Consider the following 12,920-nt stretch of genomic DNA (forward strand, 5'->3'; position numbering starts at 1 on the left):
TGATTTTTTTTCTCTGTGACTTTAATGGCCAAAACTTTTGTTGTTACTATAGCTAGGGCCACCAATTTTTCTTCTCCAAGTTTATATATATATTCAAATCTAAGTCACGGTAAAAAATCACTCACCTCTTATTTCTCTAGTGTACCTATCACAGATAGTTGCTGACTCAGAATCCTAATACAGTTTCAAACCATTCGAGATAGCGATTTTTGCATATATATGGTTAAAGTCAGTCAGCGACAACCTCTCTTATCACTGTCTCCTCTCCTTGTCTCTGATGGAGAATGTCTATGACCATCTTCCTTAGTAATGGCTGTTCTCCTCGATCTTGTCTGTTCTTCATTTATCTGATTATTACACCATTGCAAAATAGTCTACTGATAATTTTCCCCAGAAAAACCAATACGAGGTCCAGTTCTTTTGAGCTGAAGGGAGCTCTAAACCATATCTATGTTTGTCTAGCATGGTGCTAATGCTATACCTATATGTAATGTTTCACTGTGCACTGTATAAAATCGATGAGGCTGGAGACACTCAGCAGGTACGTAGCCAGAAGAGTTCTCCTTTTCTTTCTTCTCTCTTTGTCAGTACTATTAGTATTATTAGCCTTGCTAGGAAACAAAACAATCAGTTTGCTCACTGTTTCACTGTGAAGTACAAACGACTACTTGCTAGGTCAGCCAGAGGGCACTTGCAGTCTGCATAAAACCAATCAGTCTCTTCAAATATGCAGGAATTAGGCCCTATTTAGTTCGTGAAAAGAATTTTTTGGTGTTACCTCGAATGTTTGACTGGATATCGGCCGAAGGGGTATTTAGACATAAATGAAAAAACGAATTTTCTAGCTCGTCTAGAAACTAAAAGATGAATCTTTTGATCCTAATTAATCCATCATTAGCACATGTGAGTTACTGTAGCACTTATGGCTAATCATGAACTAATTATACTTAAAAAATTTGTATCATAATTTTCCCTCTAATTGTGTAATTAGTTATTTTTATCTATATTTAATGCTCTATTTAATTAGGTGTCTAAAGATTAAATGCGATGTTTTTGAGAAAAAAAAGTTAAGAATTAAACAGGCCCTTAATACAAATGTGGCTGCCACAGTGTGTGCCTGATCACTGGCCAGCAGCGCTCAGCTTTTCATCAAGGAGAGAGAGAGATTCCATCAACTTTGACGGCCACGCCGCTAACGTGGGTGTTTGTTTCCACAGGGTTTCACTTATGGCGGAGGCCCTTCAAACCACTTCTGCGCGGAGCCACGATAATCAACAATTATCATGATAATCACTCAAAAACCGCACAAATTTAAATTTAAAAATTCAAACAAAATCGTGACGGTTTTGACCACCATATCGTGCGGTAACTCACGATTATCGCGCAGTTTGGTATGATTATCGCGGATACTTGCATATTGCGGTTTGGGACGATAATCGCGCGGTTTCAGATGATTATCGTGATGATATGACGATCGCGGTTTCAAGCGATAATCACGCGGTTTCAGCTAAAAACCGTGGCGATATAAGCGATAAGCGCGTGGTTTTAGCTAAAATATAGAGGTCGTTAGGCATCAAAATTAAAGGGAAAAATTAGAGAAAAATATGGTGAGACTTACATTAAAAAATAAACTATACCTGAGCAGTCGTATAGTAAAAATAAAAAATTTGGCATGACCTTTGCTAATAGTTCAAAATATTAGCAATTAAGAACACATATAACAATCCCAAATTCACAATTTATGGTATGAAATGAGCATGCATATTATAGGAAAGTCGGCAACCATAATATATTAATGTTCACAACAATAATTTAGTAATGGTCCCAATGATTAGAGGCTCAAGTCCACAACCATAACATAAAGTCTGTCATACAAACATAGTCAAGTACACTGGTCATAGAAACAAATGGGAAAGAGAGAGAGATTTTGAACCATTTTACCGTCGTGTTATTCTCCCTAGTGGGCCAAGTTGGGCCGGATGCGCTGTGCAAAGAAAAAACATATTTTTCTCCAATTAACTCAACTCAAGTCATCTTTTCTCAAAGGTATGAATGATACATTGAGTTTTTTTGAAAATTTTCTTCACATCTAAGCTCAATAAATACATATCTATCACCTTGCTTTTTTCTTAATTTTTCATCAAAATTTTTCAAATTTTTTGAATTTGAGCGGTTTTTCTCGGAGGAAACCGTCCAAAACTGTTATCGGTTCTCGGCGGAGCCCTCGATTATCACGATAATCGCCGTGATTATCGCGATAAGTGAAACCCTGGTTTCCCATCGATTTTTTAAGTCCCTGTCGAATCGAATATTTGGATACTAATTAGAAATATTAAATATAGACTATTAATAAAACTCACCTCATAATCTAGACTATTTCACGAGGCGAATCTATTGAGCCTAATTAGTTCATGATTAGCGAATGTGATGCTACAGTAAACATTTGCTAATCGTGGATTAATTAGGCTTACAAAATTTGTCTAATGAAATAGAGGTCGTTAGGCATCAAAATTAAAGGGAAAAATTAGAGAAAAATATGGTGAGACTTACATTAAAAAATAAACTATACCTGAGCAGTCGTGTAGTAAAAATAAAAAATTTGGCATGACCTTTGCTAATAGTTCAAAATATTAGCAATTAAAAACACATATAACAATCCCAAATTCACAATTTATGGTATGAAATGAGCATGCATATTATAGGAAAGTCGGCAACCATAATATATTAATGTTCACAACAATAATTTAGTAATAGTCCCAATGATCAGAGGCTCAAGTCCACAACCATAACATAAAGTCTGTCATACAAACATAGTCAAGTACACTGGTCATAGAAACAAATGGGAAAGGGAGAGAGATTTTGAACCATTTTACCGTCGTGTTATTCTCCCTAGTGGGCCAAGTTGGGCCGGATGCGCTGTGCAAAGAAAAAACATATTTTTCTCCAATTAACTCAACTCAAGTGGTTTTTTCTCAAAGGTATGAATGATACATTGAGTTTTTTTGAAAATTTTCTTCACATCTAAGCTCAATAAATACATATCTATCACCTTGCTTTTTTCTTAATTTTTCATCAAAATTTTTCAAATTTTTTGAATTCGAGCGGTTTTTCTCGGAGGAAACCGTCCAAAACCGTTATCAGTTCTCGGCGGAGCCCTCGATTATCACGATAATCGCCGTGATTATCGCGATAAGTGAAACCCTGGTTTCCCATCGATTTTTTAAGTCCATGTCGAATCGAATATTTGGATACTAATTAGAAATATTAAATATAGACTATTAATAAAACTCACCCCATAATCTAGACTATTTCACGAGGCGAATCTATTGAGCCTAATTAGTTCATGATTAGTGAATGTGATGCTACAGTAAACATTTGCTAATTGTGGATTAATTAGGCTTACAAAATTTGTCTAATGAAATAGCCTTTATCTATACAATTAGTTTTATTGTTAGTCTATATTTAATATTTCTAATTAACGTCTAAACATCCGATGTGACGAGTCACTTTAAAAGAATCCTTCGATCCCAACAGCCACAATCCGAAGATTGTGACCTTACAGCGAATATGTGAAGCAATCAGCGGAATGCAGATAGAGACTGGCTTTTTTCAGAGGTGCACAAGCTGATGACGATTTTATTTTATTTTTAAACTTTTTAATAAATAATTTTATTACTAAATCTTTAAGGAAAATATTTTTACTGTATGAACCTTTTGGCCACGCCATCATGGCAAAACGGCTTATCATGCCATTATCGATGACGTGGCAGCATTGTTCGTCACGCTATGCCACGCCGACTAGGCTACGTGGCAACTTGTTTTGGCTCACAATAAAGCTAGGGTCCTCATCGAGCAAGACTACGTTTGTCTTGCCATGCCACCAATACTGACGTAGCCAAAAGGTTTAATTTTGAAAAAAAATTGCCCGATGATTTAGTAATAAAATTACTTGCTAAAAATGTTTATTTAATAAAAAAATCCCATGATCAATCATTCGCTTCGTCAGCTGCCTAACCTCCTTTTGAGTTTTGACCAACAATTTTTTCCGACTTCAGTCAGGACTACCGAACTGTCAGCCTCGTCAGCTAGTCATCCAAAAAAAACAAAAGATATATCTATGTCTGTTTTTGTAACTGTAGATTAATCATAATGTCGAGATGCAATTAGTACATCATGATGACAGATGATCGACCATGTCATGCTGAGTGCAGCCCAGAGTAATCCAAAATCAGTTTTTGGACTTCCATTTCATGGGTACACAAAGCATTCCTTAGATTTTTCGCTTCAAAAAAATAAATCATTCAGATTCAGCTGCTAAATACATTATTGCACCCATCTGGTGATGCAGGTAAAACCATAAAAATGTTGGAAGGTAAGCTAAATATGAGCCCAATGATCTTCACCAAATTCAGCAATAAAAAGAAAACCAAACTGGATCAAGCAAGTTCACCGAAGGTCCCTCAACTTAACAACAAATCTATCTGTAGTCCCTTAACCCTAAAACCAGAAATGTATACCCCTAAACTCGCATAAACCGTTTAAATAAAGTCCACTGGCAGTATTGACACTATATTTGACCGGTTTCGCTGATGTGGCGCAAGGTAGACCCCACCTGTCAGTAGCTTGATTTTATCCTCTTTTCCTTTATATTCCTTCTCCCCCGTTGTGTCCTCTCCCTCTTCTTTCTCTCTTCGCAGGGGGCGGCGGCGGCTGGAGGGGTTGCGCGCGGGCGGCGGCGATGGTTAGGGCCGGTAGCCAGCGGCGCAAGACGCGATGCACGGCGACTTGGAGCAGGTGCTCGGCACCTAGGCACGCCGCGACATCTGTGCCATTGCCGCTAGCGGCAACGACACCGAGTCCTGCTGCGACATCAACGACGTCTACGTCGACGCCGCCGAGGACGAGCTCTTTCGCCTCACCACCAAGGAAGGACAGCTCACCGTCGAGCGCGAGAAGGTCAAGATCGAGACCCAGCCCTTCTCCCCCGTCGTCAATTTGAGCAGGACCCCGTCCAGAACTCCAGATCCTGGATGCCCTCCTCCCGCTCTACCTCAATAGCCAGATCCTCCACGTCCTCCAGGAGTCCCTCGCCAGCGAGCTCGCCGCCAGGATAAGCGCCATGAGCAACGCTACTGAGGTCATTGTCGTTGCTTGTCTATGTCTGTAATTTCTATGATTAGCAAGCAAAAAAGAAAAAAAAAATGATCGATCCTATCGATGTAATTCTCAATCGCGAGATACATAAGATTTCAATTCAGCATGCCAAATGTACCAGCAGAGTGCTGTGTCTTTGCAATTAATCCCCACTTGCCTTTTCCAGATCGCCGCATGCAATTTCTTCGTTTCTTGGTAGAAATGGTGATGCACACACACTGGTTCTGGTACAAGATCTTACATCTGTTTTTTTTACATCTCCAAACAGGTAACTGTAATCGATTAGACTAGATAAACAAAGTTTCTACGCCCATGCCCCTAGCTGCCCGCCCCCCTGCGAACTGAGGAAGAAGAGAGAGAGGAGAGCTAGGAGGGAAGAAGAAAACGGCTGACAAGTTGGGTCCACCTTATGCCACGTCAGTAAAACCAGTCAAATATAGAGTCAATACTGCCTGGTGATCTTATTTGAACGGTTAAGATGAGTTTAAGGGTATACATATCTGGTTTTGGGGTTGAGTGACCCCAAACAGATTTGGTGTTAAGGAATATTGAACTTTTTCCATCAAACAATGTGCAGAGCCCACGGGCCGCGAGCAACGCGATTTTGTCATTAACAATGATGCGGCCCAACTTATACATGGGCCGGATTGGGATCTGGGCCCACCCAACCAGTAATGCGGCCCAATCCAGTGAGGTGCAGGATGGCTTCGCGTTTGGCTCCACCCCCCACCTCTGTCTCTCTCTCGCCTCCGGCACCCCCTGCCGCCGTGCCGCGCGTCCGCCGCCGGCATCCACCGGTCGTCCCCACCGCATCCGCCTCGATTTCTTCCTCACGACCCCGCCTCCGTGGGTGGGACCTGATCCAACCCCCCCCCCCCTACCCGTTCATGAACAGCTCTGCTAGCTCCCGTCGTATCGCCGGAGCGGGGGAAGGAGGGAAGGCAAGTCAGAGAGCAACGGTGGATCAGAGAGCAAGACGCACGCCAGGAAGCTCCTGGATCCTCACCGTCATGTCCCGAGCAGCCCGGCGGCGGTGCGACGCAATCTGAAGATGGTGACTGGCTTTATTCAGAGGTGCGCAAGCTTGATGATCAATCAGCCTTCCTTTGTCTAATCAATCATTCTCGTCGTCACTTGCCTAGATTAATTTTACCTAAAAATTGGTTCGCAAACTAATCGTTGTGCTTGTGCCGAGATGTAATCAGTGCACTGGTCAACTGGACATCCAATTATTTTGGGCTTTCATTTTTATGAGTAGAAAGGCATGACAGTATGACACTACATAGTTAATGATCCATTAGCAAGTGTTAAATATTGTTGCAGCTACAAATTTGTTGTTAAGAAACAGCAACAATCCCTCTTCCGCTCCTAACTAGCTAGGCATCTGGTGCCGGTGGGAGCACCATAAAAGGCTCGAAAGTAAATATGAGTCCAATGAGCTCCACCAAATTCAGCATCAAGAACACCACTTGATCACCTGCAGGGTTTAGGAAAGCCAAACTGTATCAGATTTTCCTTTTTTTATGATCATTTACTACAGTATCAATCCAGGGAAACCTATCGTTAACGAAATAAAATAGGATAAGGCATAAGGTTATGTACAGTAAACCAAAAGATATGGTAATTTACTAGGCCAAACAAATTGAATGATGACTTCAAATAGATAGCTTACCTGGAAAGAGCATGGCATCTTGACGTTTTTGTGCCCATGAGAATCTGAATTCAAAATTGAATATTGATCACTAAGTTCTAAATTAAGTGACATGTTTTTTAATCGTTTAAGAAACAGTATGTCTAGATCATGAACTATATTTATGAAAAATGTGATAAGAGGTGGTACTCACAGAACACCTGCCCCTACTGGAGCAACCGCCTTGAAAAATGACATAGCAGTTGTTGACACACCATTTGCAGTGCCTCTTTGTTCTTGAAGCTGACATTAAATTGCAAAGTCAGTAAAGAATTTACTTAAATATGAACATGCAATCACAACACATGCATTCACTTGATTTTTATGCGTACCACAGCATTATTCTGTAAAAGGCAAATTCCTGTGCTTATAGTAATCTGCACAAGTCATACAATATAAAGATTAGAGCTAAAGACTTGGATACTAGTGGAAGTATAATAATGTCCCTACTTTAGTTACTCTTAAATCCCTGAAAATGGTACTTTATCCAAGAACCCTGGCTTATCTTCCCCAAGTAGTTACTGTTAAATTTGCCATATTGTAGACTGAGATCTTCATAATCTCAGAGCAACAGATATATTTCTACCTTTTGAAATATTACTGATGTGCCTATTATCTTACAAATGGTGTGGTTGGATACACATGTAGTCCCCTCTTTTTTTAAAAAAAAAAAATTGACACCGCTGACTTTTGAATCTATGTTTGATCATTCGTTTTATTTAAATTTTTTGTGCATATATGCAAAATTATAAATAATGCTTAAACTTAAAGTATCTTTGATGATAAAACAAATCACAACAAAATAATCGTTATGTAGATTTTTTGAATAAGATGAGTGGTCAAATATAGATCGAAAAGTGAATGGTGCCAAATTAAAAAAAAACAGATGGAGTATATATTTAAACTTTGAAGAAAGAACAAACTTAGGAAATGCTTACTGCAAGAACACTTTTCATCATTGCCGCAGAATAAAACGCAAAGGAAAGTTTGGTGCCAGATAGGTTTGTCATAAAGGGATAAGTTGAAAGAATAAGTATAGATAGAGCCTGCAATGTCAGTTAAAAATATGAGTGATAACCATGAAATGATTATTTATATTTCTTGAAGTTATGATTAGAGACTACTCACAGAAGCAATTCGTAATGACATGATTGGTCCAAGAAATTTGTGAACCCAATGGTAAATAATAAGCTGATATGCTAGAAGACTGGCACCTGAAACAAAGAGACATGAAGTATAATTATTTAACAAATTTATGCAATGATGTGAGAACATGCATCTTTAAAGTCTCATGAATAGTTGAGAACATAGGAAATTTTTGTGTATGAGTGGGAGGGAGATGGCAATATACCTGCAACAGCAAGAACCCCACCAATATCCTCAGTCGAAAAGCTAAGGCCACCATATTTTCTATCACTCACAGCCCACAGGGATAGTATCTAGTATATAATATTGTTAGCAGTATTAATTTTTATTTAGAAACATTGAGTTATATGAATTGTTAAGCAAGTGGTCGATATTAGTTTGTGAAACATGATAATAAACTGAGTGGTAGAGATAGATTAATTTGACCGTGACAAGCAAAAGAGAAGATAACATGATTATTTACCTCACTGTATGCTGTGTCATGAAGACCAAAGAAACAATATGAAATCATAGTAGACATCCATGGCCAATTCTGAAACAAACTCTTCTTACGAGGAGAATCCCCATAAGCCTGCTGTAGTGACAACCCTTTGATTCTTTTTATGTCCTTATGAAGAAATTCATGTCTATGTATAGTCTCCTGCCAGATCCATTTGTAAAACAAAACTACATTAATACCAAAACTAGAAAACAAACATATGCACTAGGCTCATAGCAGTTGGGACTGAAGTTATTTTTTTTTTCAGTATTAGTATATATAAATCAAGAGAAACATATTTTCTAGAAAAGGTGCGTCTTAATCTTTTTTAATGAAACTTATGTTGTATAGTTTTGTTTATTTATCCTATTTGTTCATTATTTTGTATAGATGCATTTCTTGGAATAGAAAATTTAATTAGACCACAGAAAATGGCCAAGTGCAACAAACGTTAGAATTTCCTTAAGAAGCATTGGGAATTTGCTCAAGAAACATTGGGGGAACGACATTTAAGTGAATTTTACATACCGGAAGCCAAATACAACTTATTAGGACAATAGCAGCAAAAAATGATACACCAAGGCAAGGTAAGAGATATGGGAATCTGCAAAATGTGATAAAATTAGATCAGGATATTTAGTAGTCACGGCATTAATTGCAAGCAGTTCGGACTATATATATTGCTCCAGTATGACATACCTCCCAAAAATTGACTCCCTAGAAAATACATGTGGATATTTTTCAACAGGCTGAAAAAGGAATCAGAATGAAGTAAGAAAATGAAAGGAAATCATTCCTCCTCCTTTTTTGTTTACATGGAAATTATTACCTGTGCAAGGTAGCCTCCCAGAGCTGGACCAACAATAAGACCCAAACCCCATGCTGTGCTAACCTATAACCAAAATAAATCAACAGCTTTATAGCGGCATTGAAAGGGTTGTGGAAAACAATGGGGGGAAACAGGATAGTTGCTTGTCAGATTACAATGGAGAGTCCAAGAGCTTGATGTTCAGTTTGGCAGACTTCAATAGAATAAGCCTGTAATGGTTGATGAAAACTATGTTATTAATAACTCCCTCTTAGGCACATGATAATTTCAGAGAACTTAATGTTGAAATTGTCACTTGGAAGACTTTTAAGTACCTTTATTGGCGCAAGTAAACCATTTAGAGCACCTAGAACAAATCTTGTGGTAAGTGCCATCCAATACTTTGTACTTAACCCAAACAGTGTGTTAAATATGACCCTGCAGTACACATATGGAAAGCTAAGTATGACCATAAAGTTACTGATAGAAATGCTGTTTGAACTGAATTTTGACTTACACAGACAAGATTGAAAAAACAATGACAGGCTTTCTTCCTATACGATCTGCCACAACACCCCAAAAAATCGCGGCAAAGGATCTACCAACCATGTATGAAGCACCTTCATTTCAAATCACCAATAAATGGATATTCAAAGTTCGCACATATTTAAATTGCGTTTGTCACAGGTCACCATAATTCTTTTTTGTAAATATTGTGAATGGATGTGGGAAACTATACCAAGAAATCCAGCATAATACCCAATGTCCTCTCTTTGTGCTACTTGCAGATCCCTTATCTATGAAAACAGAGATGTCTGAATAAGCTGGACTATTCAATATGTGAAAAGTGGATCATTGAGATGCCAGGAGAGATCCTGATCAAGAGAACTATGATGCAGGCGCTCCCTTTATATGTGCTACATAGATTTGAAGGTGATTGTTTGATGTACGATGTGAAAGTGTGTCTGAAATTCAATGGAGGATTTTTTTTCCCCTGTCAAACCAGAGACCGGACCATTCAGTCCAGCTTTTATATAAGGCAAAACAGTGAAGGTTATTAGTTGGAATGTCCTATGAGAAAGTTCTGCCAAATGGTATTGTTATAGGGAAATGTGTGATCCGTTCTAGTTGGTCAATGGTTCAGATTTCAGAATGAAACTAGGAATGAGGCAAAGCAGTGTTCTCCAAGCTGGGGTAAACGTCAGTGGGTAAAGCAGGGAAGCAATGTGATACTGTAGTTGAAGATGCATGATGAATTAATTAAGTGAAGAAAGTAAATATTACATGCTTACCATGAAGTAAAGGAAAGGGAAGAGGCACGTGATTGGTAAAGCTGCAATTAAAAGACACGAAGAAACAGATCAGGAACGAGATGTGAAGCTAGCATAGGGAACAAACACATTAATCCAAACTGTTGGTACTCCATAAGGCTGGGAAAAAAGTTTGGGCTCGTGAGCTCGGCTTGGCTCGGTAAAGCTTGGCTTGGCTCGGTAGCTAAACGAGCCCGAGCCAGCTCGCAAGCCGCTCGTTTGGCTTGTCAAGCCGTTTAAAATATGGTTTGGGCTATCTGCCCCATTAACTGGTCCGTCTAAATTTGTAAACCCCAGGTACTCCTGGGACCTGGCTGTCTGTCTCTCTCTAAGTCTCTGTCGCAGGCACTCACATGGATTCGAGGCCCTACTCCTTATTTGTTAACTTTAATCTGAAAAGTGTTCAGGACAAGAAAGCATGTGCTTACTCCTACAGCTGTTGGTGGTTACTTATGCTATCGACCTCCAATATTAATATGATATACTACATGGTTACTTAGGTGCATGGCGCTGGAATAGATCTCAGATATACTTAATTGATTTACATGCATGCTTTGAGCTTAAATTTAAGCAATGTATGGTCTTATAGTATAATTAGCCTAAAATGCAATGGTGTTATAGTACCTCCGTCCCTAAACGTTTGACGCCGTTGACTTTTTATACACATTTGACTATTCGTCTTATTTAATTTTTTTTGTCAAATATGTAAAGCTATATATGTGTATAAAAGTATATTTAACAATAAATACAATGATATAAAAGTAATTAATAACTATGTAAATTTTTTAAATAAGACAAAGAGTCAAACATGTATAAAAAGTTAACGGCGTCTGGACAGCGGAAGTATTTATTCAACGTGGTGCTCAAGATTTGTCAAGAAGTGAGCAGTTTGGAATTTGTATTGGAGGGTGCTAGTGATGCTCTTCTTTTTGTCAAGTACCAGAAGAGCATCTCAGTTTACTTTTTATTCCCTATTAGGTGGAGATCCAAGTAGCGACCTGCCTTTTTGTGTTTTGTCAGTCTTGTACTATACCGTGATTGATGCCCAGTGGCCAAGGATGATCAAACGAGTATACTCCCTCTATTCATAAATATTTGACGTTTAGAATAAGATTTGATTAACTTTTCTATCAATTTTATGTTAGAATAAGTTTAGAAGATATAATAAGTTTATGAGGATGCAATAATACTTTTTAAGGCCAGTTTATGCATAATTTTCCTTCTTTTAAAATTAATTATTTGAAAAACTATTGATGATCAAAGTTTTAAAATAATCATATTTTATCCCAAATGTCAAATATTTATGATCAAAGGAGTGTGGTACTACATGCATGTGTTTACGTTGAGGCATGTTGGATAATATGTACTCAAATCAATGCACTGTGCATAAGGATGATAATGATACGGATGAATATGCATGAACATCAACGTTAACGATGATTCGCCTTTCTACGGGTGATGGTTCGGGTGTTTAAAGAAAAAGTCAAACGGTATATTTGCAAATAAAAAATAGTTTATGAGTAAAAATTTTATGTACGCATGTTAACAATCTAAAAGCCATAAACCGGAAAAAAAAACTTTGGTAAAAAAACCCCTAAAATTAACTCTAAATTTAATGTTGAAAATTCAAAATTTGGTTTATAAGCATAAGCGAAAAGCCGATGGCGCTAGTTTAGTACTTTGCAGTGTTGCGGATGCAGTAAAGATGAGATTTAAAGATGTGTTGCGCATGCAGTAGAGACGAGATTTTAGGATGGATGCGGATGTAACAAGAACTAATAAGAAGTGCGAGGACCATGCAGCTACTAGCGAAAAATACATGGATGATGGTAGAAGATTACACGAGGCGAGTGTGGTGACGGCGACGAAGAAGAGCTCCACGTAGGGGATCCGCCCTCCGCGCCTCGCCTTCCTCCGCTCCTGCACGCACCCCGGGCACCTCATCATCTCCTCCTCCGTCGCCGCCGCCGGCAGCAGCGGCGCCGCCGCCTCCTCGCTGCTGCCCATCATCTGTTTCGCTTGATCTTTTTGTTTCAGCAACCTACCGCAAAGCCATCATCTCTCTGCTTCACTATATAGGTTAATATGTGCTATCTTAGTTTGTTTGAATGCCAAGTACACACTGCTTTACAAGACGTCCGATCTGGAATCGACGGTCAGGATCGACTCCAGCTTGGATGCATGTTTCTGCATCTTACTGGGCCGGGACACTTTTTCTTTAAGAGTTTTGGGACACCATAAAAATTACTCGCTCACTCTGGCTCTAAATATTTAACGTCGTTAATTTTTTTATACCCACATCGTTAATTCTTTTATGCACGTTTAACTATTCGT

The 12,920-nt window shown here is 38.7% G+C and overlaps 1 protein-coding gene across 1 annotated transcript; it reads right to left on the reverse strand.

Annotated features, from left to right (window-relative positions):
- Positions 1-6,221: 6,221 nt before the first annotated feature.
- LOC102716085 (protein ZINC INDUCED FACILITATOR-LIKE 1) lies at positions 6,222-12,616 on the reverse strand. The gene is made up of 17 exons (XM_015843321.2): positions 12,428-12,616; positions 10,569-10,609; positions 10,016-10,073; positions 9,794-9,896; positions 9,612-9,714; positions 9,453-9,506; positions 9,298-9,360; positions 9,168-9,217; positions 8,997-9,072; positions 8,454-8,630; positions 8,196-8,283; positions 7,973-8,058; positions 7,783-7,890; positions 7,177-7,221; positions 6,999-7,087; positions 6,827-6,870; positions 6,222-6,631 (listed from the first exon to the last, which is right to left on the reverse strand). The coding sequence occupies exons 1-17, from the start codon at positions 12,594-12,596 to the stop codon at positions 6,531-6,533; spliced, it is 1,455 nt and encodes a 484-aa protein (XP_015698807.2). The 5' UTR covers positions 12,597-12,616; the 3' UTR covers positions 6,222-6,530.
- Between the last annotated feature and the right edge of the window lie 304 nt (positions 12,617-12,920).

Source organism: Oryza brachyantha, chromosome 12 (genome assembly GCF_000231095.2).
Source record: "Oryza brachyantha chromosome 12, ObraRS2, whole genome shotgun sequence".
Taxonomy (NCBI): Eukaryota; Viridiplantae; Streptophyta; class Magnoliopsida; order Poales; family Poaceae; genus Oryza; species Oryza brachyantha.

Excerpts from the sequence above, each read along its gene's own strand:
- LOC102716085 (XM_015843321.2), bottom strand. The coding sequence starts at position 12,596 with ATGATGGGCAGCAGCGAGGAGGCGGCGGCGCCGCTGCTGCCGGCGGCG. Across the intron at positions 10,074-10,568 it reads TCCCTTTCCTTTACTTCATG|ATAAGGGATCTGCAAGTAGC; the intron begins GTAAGCATGTAA and ends CTGTTTTCATAG. Across the intron at positions 8,284-8,453 it reads ATGACACAGCATACAGTGAG|ATACTATCCCTGTGGGCTGT; the intron begins GTAAATAATCAT and ends ATTATATACTAG.